This window comes from Lineus longissimus, chromosome 17 (genome assembly GCF_910592395.1).
Source record: "Lineus longissimus chromosome 17, tnLinLong1.2, whole genome shotgun sequence".
NCBI classification, from domain to species: Eukaryota; Metazoa; Nemertea; class Pilidiophora; order Heteronemertea; family Lineidae; genus Lineus; species Lineus longissimus.
In genome coordinates this window covers 8,309,879-8,320,905 of record NC_088324.1, presented here as the reverse complement: position 1 = coordinate 8,320,905, position 11,027 = coordinate 8,309,879, and the positions used below count along the sequence as shown (strand labels likewise).

Below are 11,027 nucleotides of genomic sequence, written 5' to 3'. Positions count from 1 at the left end.
TATATTTTTGTAAAATATATTCTACTTTTGCTTCTCAGCACTGTGATCTATGTGATAAATAAACGAATTGTACATTAAGAAAGGTCTTTACTTGTCTATACACATTAGACCTTTTCGACAAAATCAGAGCCCAAACAAAACAAATGCTCACACTTGGAACATGTCAGAAGGCCAAAGCCGACTTCGGTGAAAGGTGAAGGTGAAACGCATCCATGCAGGAAGGATTAAAGTTGAAATGGGAGTAGGCAAAATGGGTGTAGGCGAAATAGGAGTAGGCGAAATGGGTGTCGGCGAAGTGGGTGTAGGCGAAATGAGAGTAGGCAAAATGGGATGACACCAGAAATGGCACGAAATCACAAAACAAAACAAAATTACAAAACAACTATTTACAAATATCATGGCTTGTTTATTCTGGGCAAGGTTAGGTGAACAATCTCTATCACACGGAAATCAGCACAGTCGGAAAACATGTCAACCAAAGTGACTGAATTTCACGTCAGTGTCTTAGAACTCCTAAGATTTTCTACTGCTTCCAATGATATTTCAAGGGTCGAAATACCCTTACTGGTATAACATGTTTTTCTACTGATGCTGGCCTAACTGTCTGTGCTCAATTAAGTATTCTGTGGTCACCTTCAGACAAGTGTAATGATGACACTATTGCATACCATGGCAAGTTGATTGGGAAAGACTGATCAGATGATACCTGCAGGCAACAAGGCCATATACTTAATTCGGCCGATTCTGCTATTTCTCCACGTCTTCCATCTTGTAACCAAAAGACAATTTCGTGACCCCATAATATTTATCAGACCCAACAGCATCTATACAAATACATAGTTAGTTATGTACAAAATTTACATAAATCTTGATTGAATAACATCTCCTCTTATATCGATACCAACTGGGTACTACTAACTCTGTGCTAACAGATGATATCTCTCAACGTACATAGAAAAAGATATTTTGACGAAAAGATTGGTTTAAAATCATAAGTCGTGGACGGAATGTGACAAAACGATTCTAAAATCTAAAATTACCAGAGAAAAACGTGACTCTAACCATTGTTAAGTATATCACAGATTGAAAGATTCTACAGCTAAATGCCCAGCTTACTGTACATGAGCGAGTGAAATTGGATGGACCTTTCGTTTAAAACTAAGATGGGCTGTTCTGATAGAAATGAAGCGTTAATTGAGAGGGTCAATTAGAGGGGGGTGCACCTCAGGTACCCACCACTTTGTTCGAGAACATTCTCTGAAATCGACAAGAGATTTAGGAAAACTGATGTGAAAACAACTTCCACAGAGACGCCTTCTCTTCCTCGGACTTCTACATGTGGCTCTCCCCCTCAACTGACACAAACCTGTCATTTCAAAAACAGAAATTTTGTTGTAAAGAACATTTTCAAAATCAAATTTTATTCCACAATGGCCTCTACAAATAATGACTCTTCATATTTATTTACTAAAACAACAGAAAACAACAGAGTTAAAGAAATAGAAGGTATTGGTGACAATGGGATGATTTCTCACAATGTTTGCCATTGTTGAAATCCAATAATACCCAATTTGTTACACAACAAAAACACACGAGTTGCTTATTTCCACATGGAGAATGAAGGCAACTTGAAAACGATGCCTCAAAAAATATCAACGAGTTATGAAATCTTTGATCCTGATGTCATCTAGTAGACTTTCGGCAACACTTTTTTGCTCGTTTTCTGCTTGTCTTGATGTAACTCGTGGATTATCGCGTCCTGCGTGCTCTGTGGGACCTTGCTCAGCAGCTGATCGGCATAGAATAATGCCTGAAAATAACAGAGGATGTGGTCAGCTTAATGATGACTAAAGAAATTGTGAGATCCAGCCATTTGAATCACATCAATGTTGCATGGCCATTTAGCTCACCTGGGATAAGTAAAGGCCCAAGCAGATCATGGGACGTCCTGTTTTTTCATCTCAAAATGGCTTCCGATACAACCATCACTTACCTCAATATTGCCTCCGAAAAAGTGGCAACTGACAAGACAATAACAGAAGTGATATCAGGACGGCAGATAGTATCATTTAGTTTAAGAGGTCGCTAAAGATCTGGCTATCTGAGAGACATTTTGAGGGGTTGACGCAATGAACATGTTCACACGGTGGAAAGGCACTCTATATAAATCTGTATCGTACGTTACGTTATATCACCTTACCTTGGGAGCACTGACAGTCTGAATCGCCACCGACTTCATCGGGACTCTCTTGAGTCCTCCTGCCCCGATCCTCGTCGTGGCCGACAACTCTCTCATCTTGTCATAGCTTGTTGGAATGTGCTGTTCAGGTCGGGGAATCAGTCCCAGGTCACCCAGCTGGTAGTGGGGAAGAGTGCCCCCCGACTTCCTGACGATTGGAGACAGTGGTTGCTCCCTGGAAAGTGAGAAAAAAAAAAACAGGTGAAGTTTGGCTTTTCTGGTCGTGAAATTAGACCGACGAGCTCTCCAAGCTGGTTGGAAGAGTGTTGTTGTCAGTTTTCAGCTCACTGGAAAAACATACATTGTGGTACAGTTATAATCTTCTTACGGAAGTTCATCTATCCAGTTGTAAAGTAAGAAACTTGCACAACGATTTTGCTTTCATGGTCAAAGCACAATCTTTAAAGAACGCAAGATATTTGAATACAATGGTGCTTTAAAACTGGACTTTTGTATACAATGGGGCTTTAAAACTTGAACGTTTTTTCCAGACTGAAGAAAGAGATGGTGATGCGTGTCAACCAAGTTGCCGCGGAATTCCGAAAAGTTTCCAACAAGCAAATGGCGGAAACGACCAAACACACAATTTGCGAGAACACTTGTAAAAATTTGGCCTTTCATAATTATAGTGCCAAGGTTTCAATCTTCTTACGGAAGTTCATCTATCCAGGAACACTTGTACTGTTAAAATTTGGCCTTTCATAATTATAGTGCCAAGGTAGCCTCCTCACAGAGGTAACTCAAGGTACCTTCTCATTGCCCCTTGTTTTAACATGTCATCAGCATTCCATATTTTTGTAGATTTGGCTAACGACATTGACATTTGATATTGCGTATCTTGCTCCTCTACTCACCCTCTCAAAATACCCTTGCCACTGCCAGGTATAGAGCTGCGCTTAGGTTTCACGTCATACTGCTTTCCCAGCTGCCCTGGCTGCGGTCCCACCCCAAGGGCTGCAGCGCTGTTCATGATCACCAGGAGGTTCTCCAGCAGGTTGTCTCTCTTCTCAACTCTCTCAAACTCGGCCTCTTCATCGGGTCCAGCAGCCTGAAGATGATGACATTGAAGTTTAAAACTGAGATTTATATAATTTTTCTAACAAACATGAAAAAGATCCTCGAAACTTGTACAGGATGTCAAGGAGCTGCTCAACATGCATCATCTCCAAACTCTAGGCGAGGTCAAAAAGGATAAAATCGACACAGAAGGGATTCAGGTATGAATCAAAAGATCACGTCGTACGTGGACCTTCCCTCTTTTAGAGAAAACCTTTAATGATGACATTAAAACATGGACATTTGGAAAACATCTTTAGAATTGAAAGAAATGGCACTTGTGCTTGACAGCTTCATGGCCAATTACAGATCGGCCCCTGGGATTTTCGAACATTGATGATATTACAGTAATACCAGTAGTAGTAGTAAGATGTTTTTACACTTACCGAGAGTGCCTGCCGTAAAGCACTAGCACAATCTGAGAGCACCCGTTCAAGTTTGAGTTTGTTCTTAGCCGTTTCCTGCAGCTGTGTTTGGAGAAGGTCTGTTGCCCTTTCATAATTTTCATTGTCTTTGGCCAACTGGTCTATCTCGTCTCTGGAAAGGGAAACAAAAGAGATCAAGTTTCTGCAAAAATTGCTCGTTTTCATAGCGCTTGATTCCATGGCGCTCTGAGCTCAACCCAAGAAGGGCAGAGAGTCCTGGTTCAAGCCCACGACCTCAGAATTGAGTCAGCTCAACCAGTACGCCACTGCATTTCACTACCACAGACAACATTCTGAGTCTGAAATGTCAACATCATAGATCTTAATAGTCATGCCATCGTCGGTCTACAAGCCTCTAATTTCAACTCACCTTGAAGATTCGACCTGAGCTCGGAGGAGATCAGACTCCTTCTCCAACTCCTGGTACTCATCATCTCGCATCTCATACTCAGCCAGCATCGCCTCCTGATTCTTACACTTCTCTGTCATCATACGGATCACCTATAATAAAGCAATATAGGTTAACTTACAGATCACCTATCATAAAGCAATATGGGTTAACATACGGATCACCTATCATAAAGCAATATGAGATAACATACGGATCACCTCTCCATAATAAAGCAATATGCAGTTATCATGCTCTTCATTGGCAATGCCTAATCCCTGCAGTTTATTACATCCTCAACTTGTTTACTTAAAATGCTTTTTTTAAAGGTCATTCAACTTTGAAAGTAGCAAGACTAGTTTGTTACACCCTGTACCTTTTGATTACTGTGATTCTTCTTTGCGAGATCCTTCTCGTTGACTTCCAGCATCTCGATCTGCTGCCGCTGTTTCTTCTCCTTCTGTTTTGACTCGTCATTATCTTGGATCAGCTCCATTGTCTTATCTGACATCTTCGTCAGCTGAGCATTGATCGAAACGTTCTCGCGAATTGTGCGTTTGGTCGTTTCCGCCATTTGCTTGTTGGAAACTTTTCGGAATTCCGCGGCAACTTGGTTGACACGCATCACCATCTCTTTCTTCAGTCTGGAAAAGACGTTCAAGTTTTAGAGCCCCAATGTATGCAAAAGTCCAGTTTTAAAGCAACATTGTATACAAATATCTTGCGCTTTTTAAAGATTGTTCTTTGACCATGAAAGCAAAATCCATGTGCAAGTTTCTTACTTTACAACTGGATTGTAAGACTACATGCAATGACCGTCAAATAAAGAGCTTTTTCTCACCAAGTTAGCTTATAATATTTTCGGAAAAATAACGCACCTGTCTTTATCAACGACTGCCTTCCTCTCCAAGTTGTAGATGATTTCTTTATGTTCTTCTTCCTGATTCTTTAACTGCTCCTCCATCTGAGCGAACTTGGCCATCAAGTCTTCCTTCTGCACCTTGAACTCCTCAAGCGAGGCAAGTTTACCACCTGAGGAATCAAAGGTAAAAATATGAACATCTGGCTAAAGAATGAAAGATACTGAGTGATAAATAAGTCTGAAAATAGATTTCTGGTTGGCCATTACAAATACAAGGGCACAGTTGCCCAGCAACAAGGTTATAAATCATAACTCAAGTCTGCTTGTCCACAGGGCAACTGCTCTACTGCTCTCCTTGGTTGGGCAGGGCAAGCAGACAAGTAGAAAAATCGAACCCTCATCATGACCACAAGTTTTTAGAATACAAAAATGTCGTACCCAGAATCATGTTTTCGGATGTGAGCTGGTCTTTGGTCTCCTGGAACTCCGTCCTGAGTTGCTGGAGCTGTGACTCATAGGTTTCCTTCTCCGCATCTTTTGCTTGCTGGAGGCCGATTAGTCGATCGTTCAGGTCGGCAATCTCATCACCTAGAGTAAGCAAGGAGAAATGGAAATATTATACAGTTTGTAAAAACAGTAGGACCTCTCTATTTACAGACATCATTGGGACTCAAAATGCTTTCCTTAATTGAGAGGTGTCCTGATAACAGAGGTCAAATTCAATAAAAGAAACATTTTCGATGTAAAGATGTTGTCCTCAGAGATTGTCTTCACTTGAAAACATATGCCGCTTAAATGCTCAGTTGTGGTCCAATTATGAAAATTTAAAGGTCTACACAGAGCTGAGGCTTTAATCTCATCATTTCTGCTGTCAAATTAAATCTTTTTAACAAGGAGAATTGAAATCATCCAAAAAATCAGAAATGTCACATTCTTGCAGAAATAACCCCTCTGTCTCCTCTCTACAAGGTACCGAATCTCACCCTGTTTTATCGCATATAGGCTATTCATTGTTTTATCAGTTGTTTTTGTTGGCTCATATTTCCCTTACCTCTCTGTTCAAGCGACTTCTTCAAGAAGGAGACAATCTCCTTCTTGTCGCTTCCCATCTGATCATACTGGTTCTTGAATTTTCCATTTGCGAGCTCGAGTTCGTCACACTTTCGCTGATATCTAAATGAAAATGTTCAGAAGTTAGTATCACAACAGAAAAAATACTCAATTACTGTGGTTCAACGCCTTTGTTCCCTTATTCAGTGCAATGACTTCACAGTGAATATACTTTGAGAAAGACATGGTCCTGGTGGCAGCCAGTTTTGTATGAAAACTAATATACCTCATGCCTAAGTTGTCCATTTCACCTTTTGTAATGATGAACCATGTTTTGATGTTTGTCTCACAGTTCTTACCTGACCAATCTGTTCTCAAGATCTCGGATCTGAATTAAGTAGAACTCCTTGCCAAGTTCATTCAGGTTTTCACTTGCTGGTGGCTGTTTGTCCGACTTTGCTGACTTCTTTCCACTCTTCTTCTTCTTCTTCCCGCTCTTCTTCTTCTTTGGCGGCATGGTGGAAGCCGAACTCGGATGAAGACTACAAAATGACAGAAAGGAGGAAGTCGTTAAAAGCCACAACAATCTAGTGGCAAACAAAGACTGTGTGTTTGTATGTTCTCGTTATTCCTGCCCTGGCCTTGTCACATTACTGATGAAAACGGTCCGATTGAACTGGCGCCATAGGCCTAGTCACAACTGAGACTGGAGGATGGGCATGTTGTGTCCAATTGACCCTTGCTTCAGGCGATGAGGATGGCTGTTCTCGAGCTGCCAAGTGACAAGGGCAGCATAATTTAATTCAGGAAAACAGTCACTCCTTTTCTGATCCTCACAACACATAGGGTCTAGGCCTACATGATTATAAGAAAGTCAAGATTGCCTATGTATTGTATGAGTATGACTAAGTTTTAGGCCTACCTACACCACTGACAAGCTATGCTAAAGCATGAAAAAACATAGGAAAAGAGAGAACCTACCCAAAAAGGCCTTCCCTAATTCAATTCCGACACTCCAGATGATGTGGATGGTTTAGAAATGCCCGTTTTGATTGAGAAATGTGTGTAAACATTCACAAATCAAAAGCTGTGTACAACATGTACAATGACTGTACATAATGTACAGCAATATACACAAATTGTACACAATGTATACAGTTGTTGTTAGTAACCAATATGGCGACGAATCATCGGCAATTTCCGTGACTGACGGGATTTTTTGTACAACATAAGGACTAAATAATCATACTTACTGCGTTAAATGCGATAAATTACGAAAAATGAATGCTGCATATTGCCATGTTAATTATTTGTTAAACTTTGTGAAAGTTCGGATTTTGTACGCCGACACGTGATCCCATGCATTCAAAATGGCAGACGACACAAGAGAGAATTTTTTCTCTAAAAAATCTACAAAATCCCCTAAAATGAAGTGGCGCAAAGTCTTATATGAAGATCAGCATGTTCCTGATAACTATGTCAGTGATACATTCCTTGACGAAATGAGAAAGAATTGTAAGAACCCAATAAAAAGGACTTTATTGGCCTGTAGCCTCACTATAGATTGCACTCGGCTTCATTCAGTCAGTGACTGGCAGCTGGGGGGGGGGGGGTACATGATCAGATCTTGCCTGAGCCTTACCTGTTGGTGGTAGTGCACGAATACACATTCAGCAAAAAGCACAACGTGAGACAAGTATCAAACCAAACATTGCTAGTTTTTCTACAGGCATAAAATCCAGTAATCTATCATAATCATTTTCATTTTGATTTGCAGTGAATACAAGAAATTATCAATACTGGCCTGTAGTGAGAGAATCGGGTGTTGTAACCCAGCAAATAAGCAGGTTGGTATTACCAGCGGGAGGCCAGTGGCATAGTGGTAAAACCGCCAGGCTCATTATCATCAGGAGGTTGCATGCTTGACTCGCGGAAGGATCAATGCTGTTTCATCTTTGTGATCTTGAGCAAGACTCTCAAACCTACGATTAGTTCATTCTTCGAATGAGACGTAAAACTGCAGCACCATGTACCTGGTGTCTTTACCAGAGCAAGCTAACTTTTCTACAGCTATAAAGTTTAATAGATTATCCTGATGTCTTAATCAAAATAGTTAACTTACCTTGCATGTCAACCCTTTTGTAACATCTCTGGAGGTAAATAACTGGAATCATCTTCTTCTCGTGCAGTGTGTGTATCTTTGCCGTTGTCTTTATCTACATGAAGATTGCGTGGCTGACACCTCAGATGCTCTTCGTCTTCTCATCGGTGCTGACATCTATTGGCTATGTCTTGAATGATCTGATCGACGGAGGAGAAGCACGGAGACAGAGTGAGAGGAGAAGTGAGTAGGCATGATGATTAAGACTGAGTCTGGTTTATGTTATCACAAGACTTGACCCTTTTGGCATCAGGCCCCGACTGGTACAGCTCAAGACATCCTGGGACATACTAAATGAGGTGAAATGTCCAACTTCAAACAGAAGTAAAGTGTTAGACATACATTCGGTGTAATTGTTGGTGTTAATGTTCTCAATCTTGCTTCCAGGACGTGATGATTTCTCCACTGTTGTAATGTTCATATCATTCGGTTTCGGACTATCTCCTATCTTGATGACTCTGACAGAGACCATCAGCACAGATACTATCTACGCCATGACGACAATCATGCTTCTGGCTAATGTGCTCTTCCATGACTATGGTACTAATGCTGCTGTGTAAGTTTCTTGGAATTCATTGATTGAAAACAATCTGTCGTCAGTGGAAATACTGGCATGAGATTTCATAATATCATTACATGCATGATTGAGTAATAACTTATCGCTGATTAAAGAAACTTGAAAATAATATCTCACTTGTTCCATGAGAATTTCATGGCAATTCTGTCTTCTTCTTTGCAGAGTGTCAGGTGCTCTTTCCTTCAATGCTGCCATCTTTGCCTCTGTCTGCCTTGCCTCCAGATTACCGAGCACGTGGCACGGGTTCGCCTCGGTCACTTTCGCTGTGGAGGTCTTTGCTCTCTGGCCACAGTTCAGGAGAAAAGTCAAGGTCAGTGAGCATGAAACTTAAAGGAGTAATCAGCCAAAATTTGTACCTCTACTGATCTTGCAACTTCCTGACTGCAGACAATCTTCAGTAAATTCGAATCCAGTTTATATTGAACTTCATAGTGTTACTGTAAACCACCGAAGACTGAAACCATACACCAGTTTTTGAATGCCCCTCCCACGAGACAACACCCTTATGAAAAGACCTCTGAATCATGCAATTGTGAAAGCATTCACAACAGTCAAGAACAGATCGAACACTCCTATGCTAAAGTGTCCTCAAATCACCAAAAAAATGTCAGGATTCGTTTTCCTGGATCGATGTTTAGAGCATGGTCATGGTGACTCTATTTGCCAGGAATTTGCTGTTAAAAGCGTTCATGATATTTCAGGCACATAACCCCCGTTGTCATGTCCCGATGACCATCGTCACAGGACTCGTGGCAGCGGGTTGCATCTACTCTGTCTCCACGGTGATGGCCGTCATCTTTGTCATCATCCACATCTTCATCACGTTCATCTGTCCAATGTTACTGATTCATCTCCAGCCATATAAAAAGTAAGTACAGTCACTGTTATGAGTCGATTGAAATTAACTAGAACAGTCATGGTCAGGAGTAAGTTGACATTAACTGGTACAGTCATGGTCAACTGTAAATTAACATTCACTGGAACAGTCGTGGTCAAGAGTAAATTGACATCAAATCAGATGTACAGTGCTTGACATAGAGTAAATACTTCTTACGCCCGAGATGCTAGGTCATCATCTGGGTCACATTCAAAAGACCTCGTGTCCAGATCGGAGGAATTTCTACCATGCCAATCAATGTAAAGTCTAAGTATCTCATTATCAAAAATTATTTTTCAGTACCATTCATGGTCCATGGGATGAAGCGATGATACAAGATTAATCTAAACTGCTTGTCTGGAATACTCTCCAAAGGACACCACCCTGACCACAAAGCTCTTGGGCAGAACTCTCTAGGATTGTCAACTTTGTTATTGGACTGACTGTCTTGGGGAGGACATGCATCTGAAAAATTCTAAATTCACAAGAAGAAGAGAAAGATCTCAACAACTCGGGAAACTTACACAAGTCCTGTGGCATGATGCAATCGGAGGGAAGTTGTGGTTCCAAAATTGTTTGCAGTTGATTCAAACAAAATAGGCCACAGAGTGTGAATCGAGGACACAGACTTGATTTGATATGTATCTCAAGAAGAGGCTCAGCTCCGCCCATTCTGTTCAGTTGCAAGTCATGCATGAGATCAATTTGTAAGCTTTCGCGTCAGTGATTGTGCCATAGATTTTTTTATTGCTTTTATAATAAAAACTAAAACACATATTGAGCATTATATTTCGTCTTTGGCGTCACTTATCTCTCTATACCATGTTCTGGGTTGATATTATCAACCGGAAAGCAACAATGTTCTGGGATGAAACAGTCCAGAGGGCAGAACATGGCCATGGGATGTTGTCCACAGAGAAGAACAAAGTACTTGGATGAACCTTTTAAAAAAGTTAGTTGACCAATTCCACAGCCTATTGGACGAAGAGGCCACCGATGTGATTGTAAGGGTTTCTTTCAACCGGACAGTCATTTACACTGTCTGGTTTCAAGGATGCTTTTTGGATGGGCATGTCAGTCCGGGGATCAGTGGCAGAATGGTTAGAGCACCAGGCGGGCTTGCAACCAGGAGGTCGTAGGTTCGATACTCTGACGGATCAACACTGTTTCGTCTTCGAAGCAAGGCACTTAACCCTACTTGCTTCTCTCCACCCAGGAGTAAATGGGTACCAGCATCCTATCCAGGGGGAGTAATACTCCTAGTCGCTTATGGCTACGGAAACTGGGATAAGCTCCGGCCGAATAAGCTGTTCACGGTTCGGGCAATAGCCCAGCCGACTTAAAATTGTTAAGTCCGTCAATGATACTGATATTATATATCAATGGGGCCTA

At 41.2% G+C, this 11,027-nt stretch overlaps 2 protein-coding genes across 2 annotated transcripts; one reads left to right on the top strand and one right to left on the bottom strand.

Moving 5' to 3' along the window:
- Positions 1-385: 385 nt before the first annotated feature.
- On the bottom strand, positions 386-7,150 carry LOC135501116 (cilia- and flagella-associated protein 157-like). The gene is made up of 11 exons (XM_064792927.1): positions 7,002-7,150; positions 6,380-6,562; positions 6,022-6,143; positions 5,409-5,558; positions 4,987-5,140; positions 4,485-4,752; positions 4,091-4,221; positions 3,682-3,832; positions 3,094-3,287; positions 2,201-2,414; positions 386-1,810 (listed from the first exon to the last, which is right to left on the bottom strand). Exons 2-11 carry the CDS (start codon positions 6,535-6,537, stop codon positions 1,688-1,690), a joined length of 1,665 nt encoding a protein of 554 aa, XP_064648997.1. The 5' UTR covers positions 6,538-6,562; positions 7,002-7,150; the 3' UTR covers positions 386-1,687.
- Positions 7,151-7,390: 240 nt separating this feature from the next.
- Positions 7,391-10,412, top strand: LOC135501510 (phosphatidylinositol N-acetylglucosaminyltransferase subunit C-like). The gene is made up of 7 exons (XM_064793659.1): positions 7,391-7,535; positions 7,798-7,867; positions 8,210-8,364; positions 8,569-8,737; positions 8,921-9,068; positions 9,460-9,626; positions 9,936-10,412. Exons 1-7 carry the CDS (start codon positions 7,391-7,393, stop codon positions 9,976-9,978), a joined length of 897 nt encoding a protein of 298 aa, XP_064649729.1. The 3' UTR covers positions 9,979-10,412.
- Positions 10,413-11,027: the final 615 nt, after the last annotated feature.